The sequence below is a fragment of the Octodon degus genome, unplaced genomic scaffold, assembly GCF_000260255.1.
Source record: "Octodon degus isolate 3935 unplaced genomic scaffold, OctDeg1.0 scaffold00096, whole genome shotgun sequence".
In the NCBI taxonomy this organism is placed as follows: domain Eukaryota; kingdom Metazoa; phylum Chordata; class Mammalia; order Rodentia; family Octodontidae; genus Octodon; species Octodon degus.
Genome location: NW_004524672.1, coordinates 4,576,313 through 4,587,737, shown reverse-complemented (window position 1 = coordinate 4,587,737; position 11,425 = coordinate 4,576,313). Strand labels below are relative to the sequence as shown.

Below are 11,425 nucleotides of genomic sequence, written 5' to 3'. Positions count from 1 at the left end.
TGAGTGGTCCACGTCTGGCCCCCCTCAGGTGGTTCACTGATGTGGTCCACGTCTGGCCCCCCTCAGGTGGTTCATTGAGTGGTCCACGCCTGGCTCCCCTCAGGTGGTTCACTGATGTGGTCCACGCCTGGCCCCCCTCAGGTGGTTCACTGAGTGGTCTATGCCTGGCTCCCCTCAGGTGGTTCACTGACGTGGTTCACGCCTGGCCCCCCTCAGGTGGTTCACTGACGTGGTCCATGTCTGGCCCCCCTCAGGTGGTTCACTGACATGGTTCACTGACGTGGTCCATGCCTGCCCCCTCTCAGGTGGTTCATTAACGTGGTCCATGCCTGGTCCTCTCAGAAGTAGGGGTTGCAAGGACATCACAGCCATGAGCCAGAGTCAGAGGCCTGAACTTGATACAGAATGTATCCACTGCCAGCTACTTTTCCCAGCCCACAGCCTGCCACAGCCCGCCCAGCACATTCCAAGAAACACTCACTGCTGTCTCTGGCTCAGGGCATGGTTTCAGGAAGAGAACTGGATTGGACAACAATGGAGAAGGGATGCTATGAATTCACCAGAGCCCTGGGCCCCTCCAAGCTCCCTGAATATTCTTCTTCCACCCGATCACCAGTTCCCTGGTGGTTCCCACTTCTTTGTGCCTGCTGTATGTCTGTAAGGGATGTGCAGCAAAGACGGCCTGCAGGCTACCAGCCCCTCCTCTGTGACACTGACTCAGGAGGCTGGGGCCCCGGATCTGCGTTCTCAACATACCCAGGCCTCTGACGCACAGGCTCAGGAGTGCTGGGGTTCTGGCCTTGCCCCAGGGCTCATCTTCTGGCTTCTTTCTGTGCAGTCTCCCTGCTCCCATCCTCATGCCTCTAACTGTCCCTTCTATAGAGATGGCATCCTGAGTCTGTACCCGCCCGCCCTGGCTCTCCTCTGCTGTTCTGCACTTTAGCCTTCCTGAGCTTTCCACAGATAAGTCTGGTCTACAAATCAACAGCGTTAAAACACCAACGTCAGACATCTCCCCCTTTTAATGAGAAGAGGTGCCAAAGCAAGCAATCATTATGCAGCGTGCAGAGTGCTATAATAGTGAGGCCCACAAGAGGTAATCAGAGGCCGGATATCATGAATGAGGGGGCACCTACAGCCCAGTGAAGGCAAAATCAAGGGACTGGAAGGCAAAGAGACAAGCCCTTCAGAAGGATGAGAAAGATGTGCCAGCACCAGAAACAGCAGGGCCAGTAGCAGGAAGGGACCTGTAAGAGAACCTGCAAAGCAGAAGAGCACCTGCCGGCCAGGACTCTGGAGGAGGGACCTGGCAGGGAAAGGGTGAGCTACAGAGGCTGTGCCTGCCTCTCTCCCTTGAACAGCAGGGAGAAGGCATCGTGACAGCACGCACTTGGCAAGGAGGAGAGGGGGTAGGCGGGAGTTCTGGGGTCTGCAGAGAGAGACAGGGTGGATGAGAGCCCGCCTCTCTGGGTCTCACTCACACCTCCATTCAGGAAGTCTGAACGCACCCAAGGTGCCGTGGCACTCACCCCTGGTTTCGTTTTTAACCCACGTATTGATGGAGTCGCAGGCGGAGACAGGGTCTTCAAAGTTCACATTCCGCACCTCGCACTGGAACACGTCTTTGTTCCTCGTCACAAAGGGCACTTCCATTTTGAAGCCATTCTTCACAAACACGGCGTTTGCCACTGTCACAACGTCCTTGTTCTTCTTGGAGATGATGGCCTTATTGATCTTCTTCAGCACTTTCCCGACTCCTAAAGGAGAAATTAAAAATCAGCAGTGTTTATGTAAGGATTTGGGGGTTTTCTAAAAGAGCTTTTGCATTCTGGCAAACAAGAACTACGTAAGCAAGGGACACATGCATGGCAAGAGGCTACGTGCTCCGCTTTCTCTTGAGAAAGGAGAGGCGGGTAGGGCTAAAAGAAACTATGAAAGCTTCTAAAACTCAGTTCCACTCTGGATCACAATGGGCATATTCAGGGTGATCCCAACACCTTCCCAGTGTAGACCACATGCTCCTGGTAGCCATTCTGGGCATCAGGTCAGTTGGAATGCTGGGATGTGCTTGCTTCAGAACAAATCAAAGGGAACTTCTACCTCATTCTCTTCTTGTCTACCAGTCTTAAGCATTATTTCTCTTCCTGCCAAGGATTTAACAATGTGATTTAGTTTTTTTCTCTTTGAGAAAAAAAAATGAATAAAAGAAGCATGAGAAAAACCATTAAAAATTGCCATGTGTCACCAACCAGAACAATGTGATTTTTACTTGATATTCAGCTCAAAAAAGTAAAGAAATTAATTTTATGGCAACATAAGCTTTATTTTATACAAGCCATTCATACATGCTCCATTTAGTTCTGCAGCATAAGAAAGAGAAAAATAAGTCATAAGGATGAAATGTGTTTCTACAGAGAGCTGAATTACAGATCATTTCTAATCGTTGGGCTTTTTCCAAAATGCGACTTTCCTCCAGTATTTTGCTGGAGTCACCTTGGTGGCCATCTGAAGAGCCTACTTGTCACTCTGAACATGTATCTTTCTCTGACCTCTTCAATAAGGGCAGCTGAAGGTCTGGTCTTTGGCTACAAAGAAGGATTTCCACACAAAAGGGACCTTGGGAGACCTGCAGCTCCCCTTCCTTCTCACTGGCCCAGAGGCTGAAGGACACTCCAGGGTCGCGGGCTAGCACCAGGCCCTTTAGTGGGGCTTCCGCCATAAGCCCTGGTGCTTCCCATGCAGAAAAGTGCAGGGCAGATCTTCCTCCACCTTTTCAAACCAGGCTGGGGAGATAGCTCAGTTGCATAAGTGTCTGTTTGGCAAGCGTAAGGTCCCGAGTTCGATCCCCAGTACCAAAAAACCCCCAAAGTGACCATTGTCCCACCTACAGCTGAGCTGTGGAGGCTCAGAGGCTGAGCCCCTGTGGCAGCCTATGAGATCAGAATGTCTCAGGCCTGAGTGTCACTGATTCACACCCAAGTCACGTTCTGCCTGTGACCACGAATGACTGGAGGAAGACAGGGTGTTGGGTCATCAACTGGCCACTGTCACAGCACCTTCAGAAGTAATGCCTTAAAATCAACATGGCTCTGCAGGGAAATAATAAACAAAAACGCAGCTGCTATTTCAGAATGGTTCTGTGGATTTCAGCAGTGATTCACTACGAAGTCACAAATCACCAGGAGTTTCTGAATTTCCAAGTAAGGGACAGAACGGTGTGTTCCAAGAACTCAGCCCTTCCTCACTTCCAACAGGTAAGCAAACTGCAAACGTGCACAGAAGCTGTGTGCCGTGTTGGCAGCACAGAACAGCGAGGGGCGCTGGCAGCCCGGTACAGAGCCGGTGCCAGGCACATAGTCCTAGCTGGTGAGCGCAGCAGGAGCCACTGCTTGCCCCAGTCCACACCTCTGTCTCAGCTCACTGTCCCGGCTAGAAGCACCTGCTTAGGACAGATTCTTAGAACCACCAGGGGCAGAACAGGGTAGAAAAACGCGCCCACCTTCCAGGAAGTAACAGATCTAGGTGTGAAAGGTGACCACCAAGCACGTTGGTGGCAAGGAAAGGTTTAGAAACCAGAGTTGCTGGGTTGTATGCTACGCCTGAAGAGTGCAGGCCGGATACAACTCCAGTAAGAACACCAAGGTTCAAGGGAAACAAGAGACACACACTTCTGTGGCTGAACTGGGGATTAAAAAAAGGCTTTTACTTGAATTAAACTAAACCTTTCTCACTGGGCTTTAACTCAAAAAAATACTTTTAGCTGCTTATTTTATTTTTTAATTAATTAATTAATTAATTTTTTTGTATTTTAGGGAAGGGTCTATAGGGTATTCAGGGTCTCATTACTAGATCAGACTCATAGTGATCCGCCTTTTTACAACCTCCTAAGAGCTGGGATTACAGGCATACACCACCATGCCCAGTCTCAATTGCTGTCTCAGCTCGTCCCGGGGGCGGGGCCAGCCTGGCAGGTCTAGGGATCGAACCCCTGGCCCCTGCTTGCAGGTGGTTTAGTCCACTGAGCTATTTGGGCAGCCCTACCTGCTTATTTTAGATGGATAAGAAGTCTTAAGTCAAGGGGTCAGAGAGATGGCTCAGTAAAATAAGCACTTCCCTGGCAAGCACAAGGGCCTGAGTTCAATCCTTGGTTCCACAAAAAAAAAAAGAGAAAAAAAAAAGTCTCAAGACAACAGATAGGGACGCTCCATGTGTCCTTCACCCAGTGGTCCCCACTGGTGTGGTCCCTGCGTCAGGTCACCGGCACTGGCACAATCCGCAGGGCTCCTTTTCTCCCATGTTTCTGTGCATTCCTGTGTGTGCTGGTATCAGGCCTGCAGAGTCGGGGGACGCTTTGCACTGCTCCCCCCCATTTCATAAGAACACCGATGATACAGGGCACTGTAGCTATGCAGACCGCAGAGATGGGTGAAATTGAGAGTTTTCCTTTTAGACGCGTGGGCTATGATACTGAGAGGTCCCACAGCTGGCACGAAGACCCAAGCTACAGGCCAGAGGCCAGAGGCCACTTCCTCTAACTTCTGGCACCTTGGTGTCTTTCCTTTAGAAGAGACTGACCCTAAGCCCAACTGCACCAGCACTGCTCCTCCTGGACACCCTGCTTCTCGGACTACAACTGATCACCAAACAGAGGCCCACCCGAGGCAGGTCACAGCACAGCCCCAAGCGCAGGCAGCACACACACCGTTCACACCGTATCGCATCACCGTCGTGAGCTGCTTCTTCGTTCGGCCGTCAGCTCCCAGCTGCAGCATCCCCAGGACTGACGCGATCCCATGAGGGGACACAACGATGTTGTCATGAGGCCGAGATTTGACAATCTGATTGAAAACCTGGATCCCGGTGTCAGAGCCAAGTTCTTCAAGAGACAGTGGGTTGAACTGGGAGCCCAGGGAGGGCAAAGTCACTGTCGTCAGGAGGAAGAAGGGAAAGTGCCAATTCATGGTTCCTTCCTGCAAGGGTGGCCTGAAAGAGCACAGAGAACACATCTACATTAGACTTCACCTAGGCAAGGTGCGCTGTACAAAGTGCGATGCAATGCCGTTCTCATGCTGGGCGGCACAGCGCAGATTCAATCAGTCCTCAGTACAGAGGTGTAGGCAAATGCAGAAGAGGTAGAAGCCTCCCTTTGTCACGTCCTCACTACGTACCAGGAACTATATTAAAATCATGACTTCATTCTCCTATGTACCCTCTCTCCATTTAAACCATCATGAAGGGCCTGCTGCATGCCAAGTCCCTGTGTTACGGACTAGGCGTCCGATGGTAATAAGGTGGGCAATACACCTGCCCTCATGGAGGTTCCATTCTAGAAGGGTGTCAGAAAATAAGCCAGCAAGCAATCAAGTGATTTCAGGGTGGGGTGACGGCCCTGACGATAAAGCAAAGGGAAGTGCGTGAAAGCAGGGTCGGTGTGGGCAACACGGGGGATGGTGGTTGGCGAGATCTGAGGGAGGAAGCCAGCCTCACTTGGATGCAGGAGGGGCACGGTAGGCACAGTGGGACAAAGATCCCGAAGAGGAACAAGTGTGTCATGCCAGGCGCCAGCGTGGCTGCAGAGTGAGGATTGATTCCATTCTGAGAGCCGCAATAATCCCTGGAAGGTCTGAAGCGAGGGGGTGAATCCTCTGGGCTGCTGTGACCATCTATGACCACATGGCTTTGATTCTTTTACCCTAAGCATGTAACTTTTTAAATTAAAAACTTCTAATTCAAATAAATTTTGGCGACAACTTCAAAGCCATCGTGGGCCGGAACAATTGGCAAATCCATAAATTGGTGCGGAGGGCACAGCTTACACTATTTTCAATTACGGTGATTTGTTTTCAACAGGCTTCATTTCTTGAGTACCACTTACGGGGCTTCCTTCAGCAAGGACAGCCAAAGAGGTACAAAATTCAAATGTATTTACGAAGAAAAGTATTTTCATTAAGTGCGCATGTAACAGTGGCAGCTGGTTAGAACAAAAGTGGCACCTGTGGTGTTGCTAACGTGGGTCCTCCCCCAGAGGCAGGCACAGGGCTCCTGTGGAGCCAAATTGTGCCCCTTGTCACTTGCTTTGATATGTGGGACGCTGTCTATCTGTGGAGTGCAGCAGAGAGAGGGATTTGAAGAGGCAGGTGGTCCGGGGCGAGGGAGAACTGTCTACGAGGGGAATATAGGGCACTGGACAGTGCTGGGTGATCTGTGTTGGAGTCTCCCCACTTCCCTTCTGCACCCCCAGAATTTCCCACGCTAGGTCACAGTGCGTGTTCAGCAAACATGGGATTCAACCCTGAGAGGCGCCTAAGCGCTTGATTCTGTTTTTCTTATTTTTTTCTTGCATCCAAATAGCGTTCATTGAGCGTGGCTCAGAGAACGCTTGTGTGAGTCCTCAGTCTCCCTGCTAGCTCGAAACACTCTCCAAGGCCGGTGCCAGCGGTGGTCTGCGCCAGGACTGGCGGCACAAACAGAATTCCCCGCCGGCTCCTCCAGCCACTGAGGCCGTCATTCAAGTGGGTGTTGCAATTTCTTCTATATTGTGAAACAAGCACCTTTTAAAAATTCAGAACATTCGGTGTTTCTCCAGAGCCTAATTGTAAAATAATTATGTAAACTCAGCCTGTCTAAATTCAAAACATGTAAGTGACCTACATACGCTTACACTTGGGCTCTGACTATGGCCAGTGTGGCCTATTTTGACTTTGGCACCTTCAATGGCTCTAATACCACGACAATCCCTGGACTGTCCTGGAGCCCAGTGGACACTGGAGAGCTTCCAAAGACTACCGTGAGAGCCTTACTCAACTCATCTAAAAATTAGGAGCTGGGTTCTCCCTTTATCCTTTTCTCTTTCTTAAAGGTGGCAAACATCCTCTTTAACATATTAACATTTAATATGCCATGAAGTGGTAATAAATACAAAACAATTTGTATAATCATTATTGCAAATGGTCAGATTTAGTGATTGATGCCAACAGCATTGATCTCAATTCCTGACACTTGCATTAGAGTCGATTTTGGCAACGACCTGTGGCATGGCATAATCTAGTCTGCCCAAAGAAACCTGGATTACTGGATTAGTGACTATTCCAATACATATTCACAAGGCATGAAGGACATCCAATTTGCTTCTAGTAGTTTAAAGTTGATGAACTGAAACAACATACTTACTTATCTTCATCTATGTATTTGGTACAGGGTCTCACTCTGCAGCTCAGACTTGTAGTGATCCTCCTGTTTTCAGCCTCCCCAGTGCTGGGATTACAAGTGTATGCCACCATGGCTAGACTCAGTCACAACTCAGTGCACCCTGGGGGTGGGGCTGCTACACCGTGCAGGACCAGAAATTGAACTCTGGTCCCTGAGCTTGCCAAAGCAGGTTCTTAGTCTGCTGAGCTGTCTTGCTGGTCCTACATCATATATTTATATCTAATCTATATCCCCACGACTTGATAATTACATATCAAATGTGTCTATGTAGATACCTATCTATACATCTGTATCTGCATCTATACATCATTGTAAAATAAGGAAGGAGGTTCAGAGTCAATGAGAAACTTAACAGCTTCAATGTCTTGAAGTCAGCACAAACTGTCTCTTAAATAAAAAGCTACCTTACTTAGCAGAATTTTGCTTGTTTGGGAATTTTTGCTTAAAGTTTCACTATGAAGTAGGAGAAAGTGGCCATGGGCATTTTTCTTAAATCTCCTGGACCCAGAAGTTTCTGAGGTATGTCTATGTACAGTCTTTTTTATTTTTTTTAGTAATTTTTTTTTTTTTCCGGTACCTGGGATTGAACTCAGGATCCTGTACTTGCCAGGCAAGCGTTTATTCTACTGAGCTATCTCCCCAGGCCTTTTTTAAAAAAAATATGTCTACAGGGTCTCACTACACAAATCGGACTCGTAGTGATCCTCCTGTTTTTAGCCTTCCAAGCACTGGGATTACAGGCGCTCACCACCACACCCCATCTCAGTCACCATCTCAGTGTGTCCTGAGGGCAGGGTCAGCACAACACACCAGGGATCAAACCCTGGTCTCTGCGCCTGCCTAGGCAGGCGCTTTAGTCTGCTGAGCTATCTGGCCAACCCTGTACAGTCTTATAACAGTGCACTGGGTCATTCCCACTTAGCGCTGTGCAGAATTTGGAAACAACAATTTATGATTGATGTCCTAAACACACTCCTTCTTGGCCTCAGTTTCCTCAGCCAAATGCTCATTTGCTTAAACTCATCTGACTTGTAAACATGGCTAAGAATAAGATTCCACTTCCCGCCAAAGCTTGGGAGCCAGGAATGTAGGTGTTGACCCACAAATTACTTCAGGCTACACAAGTCCTAATAATGAAAGTTACTTGTGTCCAAATTGACAGTCTTTTACATGAAGTAACTTTGGAAATTCTTGGCCTTTGCAACGCTTCATCTCTAGAACAAGCAGATTTCCACGATGGGAAGAACACGGAGACCTCCTTTTCTTTTCACTTCTATGAACAATTAATTTTCAAGTTTCATGTAAGACAGAATAAAAGTATTGCTCAAATGTATTGGATAATATTGACATGGGGGATCATAAATCTTTTTAAGTGTGTCCATTCTTCAATACTGTTTTTACAACATTAAAAGTAAGTGTAAAGTTTGGGTCTCATTGAGGGAGATCAATGAGGACAAAGCTACTGCCCCAGGCATATCCTTCCCCATGTTGGGCTTCTCTTTCTTCCTGTATTTCTAGTTTCTCTTATTCCAAATCTTTTCTTTGTTTGACACAGGCAATGTTTTGACGTGATTGTGTGCTGCTCTAAGTGTTAAACATGATGTAGTACAGGAAATACCGGGTGGGCAATTTTGCAAATGCCAGGTTCCAAATGCATCTCTATACAGCTAAATGCACCACTTGCCAAGGGCGGAGGTTACAGGAAACCACGACAGTCCCAGTTGCTGCTACACAGGCAGTGCTGAAATCCTCTGCTGAGTCTTGGTGCCACACTCTGAAGAGCTGGCTGCCTTTCTTCATCTGATTGTTCAGAATAATACTGTAGCTTAAAAACCCACCTGTGGCTGGGCCGGGAGGGTCACTGCTCTGGTATTTTTCTGTTGAGAGACTTGGAGCTTTCCTCTGCTTCTCTCCCTCATCTTCCGCCCAGGTTTCCAGTGCTCCCAGGTCCCACAGGACCCAGTGAAGCCTTCCTGGTCAGCACACGCAAGGTCTCCATCCCATTCTCTGACCTCTATAGATTCCTGCCTGCACCTCTTCCCTGAGCTATTTGCAGCTTTGTCTTCTTCACTGCTCCCCTAGATGGTAAGCTCCCACAAAGCACAGCCAAAGTGCTCCAGAGCTCTGGTGCCCAGAGGGCCAAAGAGAGTAGACACTAAATTGATGCATAGTCATGGGAAAGCAGAGTTATAAAATTAATATTTAAGTAACTAAAAGCCAAGAGGTGCTACAAACAAGCCTGGATTTAGAGTGATTCTAAGGAAACAATGAAAAAGGGTGGACACTCTGCTCCCCTTGGGCCCTCATGCCCAAAGCAAATTTTCTGAAGCACAGGAAGCTACCAGCATAGGGGATGGATGACATGTGCTCTAAAACTGTCCTGCCCCTCTGTCTCCTCCATCCCACTACCCCCAAGAGGCTGGATGCCACCAATTGCCTCCCACAGCCTGCAAGCCCTGGTGACCAGACCCCTGAACTGAGCTGCTGCTAACCGACTAAACAATGGAGACAAAGACAGCCTCAGAAATGGTGAAGGCCATTTTCTAAATCTAGTCCATGTCGATACAGAAGATACCGGTTCTATTTAACACAATGCATTGCATGTCAACAGCTCAGGGAGAAAAGAGCCCACAGAACTGTTCTGACTCCCACTCTTACCCAGGCTGCAGCCTGCTTTTTGGGGGTGGGGCACCAGGCACATCCAATAAGGTGGGAAGCCCTTCCTACTCTTTCATTCTTTGAAAAGTACTTGATGAGATCAAGTCTATAAAATATATGGATACATTTTAGAACTTTATACCATGAAAGATTCAGACACATGCAAAAACATAAAAAATTGACAAACTCAACATGTAGATAAAATGATGATCAACTTATGGTTATTTCATTGCTTATCAAAGATCATTTTGAAGCAAATTATAGACATGCTATGACAGCATTCAAAATATTTTCAACATTTAAAATCTAAGGATTTAAAACACTGATCCATAATATGGGGTTTAATAAGAACAATATTTAAAGTGGATTGAGCCCCTTAATGTATGTTGAAAGACACGAGTTCAAAGTGACACAAAAAATTAAAATGAATGGGTCCTGACTCTGCTAAACAGCCCAGTGTTCCAACTGTCCTGATCGACTTCTAAAGTGTTATGTTTCGGATGAATCAGGATTGAAATGGGCTCTGTACATGGCAAGCAATTGATTTGCTTCTTGTTTTTTAAAAAAATCTTCCCCTAGTTATTTCAATATTTTTCCTTAGTGTGTTTTTGTTGAAGAAAAGGTAGTGTTTCTCCACCTGGCTTTTGATAATTACTCTCATATGACACTGCTTATGCAGCTCCTGTCTCGGGCACTTCTTGTAAGTTGGGCTTTCACTCTAGAACAGGGGTCTGCAGAACATGGCCCAAGAGCCAGACTTGCCGCTTTTCCTACTTTGCCTATTATAGCTGACTTGGTGCTCAAAGCGAGAACTCAGCAGACAGAGTGTAGCCTCCTTGTAACAGAGGACCTTGTGGCCTGAAAAGACAAAATCATTTAGCATCTGGCCCTTTGCAGGAGAAGTGTGCTGACCCTACTCTAAAGGCAATGAGATCCGAGCCAGCTCCTCCGCTGGCAAGAATGTCATGGGGAGGTGTTGCACAAGGGGCTGCCGTCACAGGATGGTGGCCGACTGCCTCTTGCAGGGATGTTAGCAACTATTCATGATTATTGCCTGTGTGTTTTTATTAGGGGTTGCTAAATGGTGGGCGCTGTTGGAACTTAAATGTTTCTTTTCCATTCATCAGTTGGAATATTTCTATAAAGAGAAAATTTCATAGCTAACTATTTGTTCACTCTGAGATTCCGTTTGCATTGCAAAGGGCAGGATGAATGCTTGATTCATTCCCTAACAGTTCTCAATTAAAAATGAGTTGGTTTTCTAACCTCTTAGTTGACCAGAGTTTTGTTTTTGTGACATTCTGAACTCCTATTTTCAACACATTTTAAGGAGCTGATTCAATTTAAATTTCTCACTGCAGCTCAAAACGAGTCTCTTTGGGCTGGTTCTAGAACCTTCCAGATGATTTTGGCATCTTGTTAGCCCCCTCATTTCCTGGTCTGACAAGATGGCCCAAACTCATTTGTATACTTCCTGCCCCAGGGAGAACCAAGTGGTTCTTTTTTTTTTTTTTTTTTTTTTTTTGATGAATGTAGTCATGAGAGTTGTTCAACAGTA

At 47.2% G+C, this 11,425-nt stretch overlaps 1 protein-coding gene across 2 annotated transcripts in view; it reads right to left on the bottom strand.

Annotated features, from left to right (window-relative positions):
* Serpine2 (serpin family E member 2) overlaps positions 1–11,425 on the bottom strand; it is an 83,795-nt gene that overhangs the window by 44,685 nt on the left and 27,685 nt on the right. The window contains exons 2-3 of one of the 2 annotated variants that reach the window (XM_004638155.3): positions 4,703–4,983; positions 1,530–1,757 (exon numbers count right to left, since the gene is read on the bottom strand). In XM_004638155.3, the coding sequence (XP_004638212.1) occupies positions 1,530–1,757; positions 4,703–4,961 (487 nt within the window). In that variant the 5' untranslated portion in view covers positions 4,962–4,983. The remainder of the gene's footprint in view (positions 1–1,529; positions 1,758–4,702; positions 4,984–11,425) is intronic. The other variant, XM_023723062.1, reaches the window with a different exon arrangement.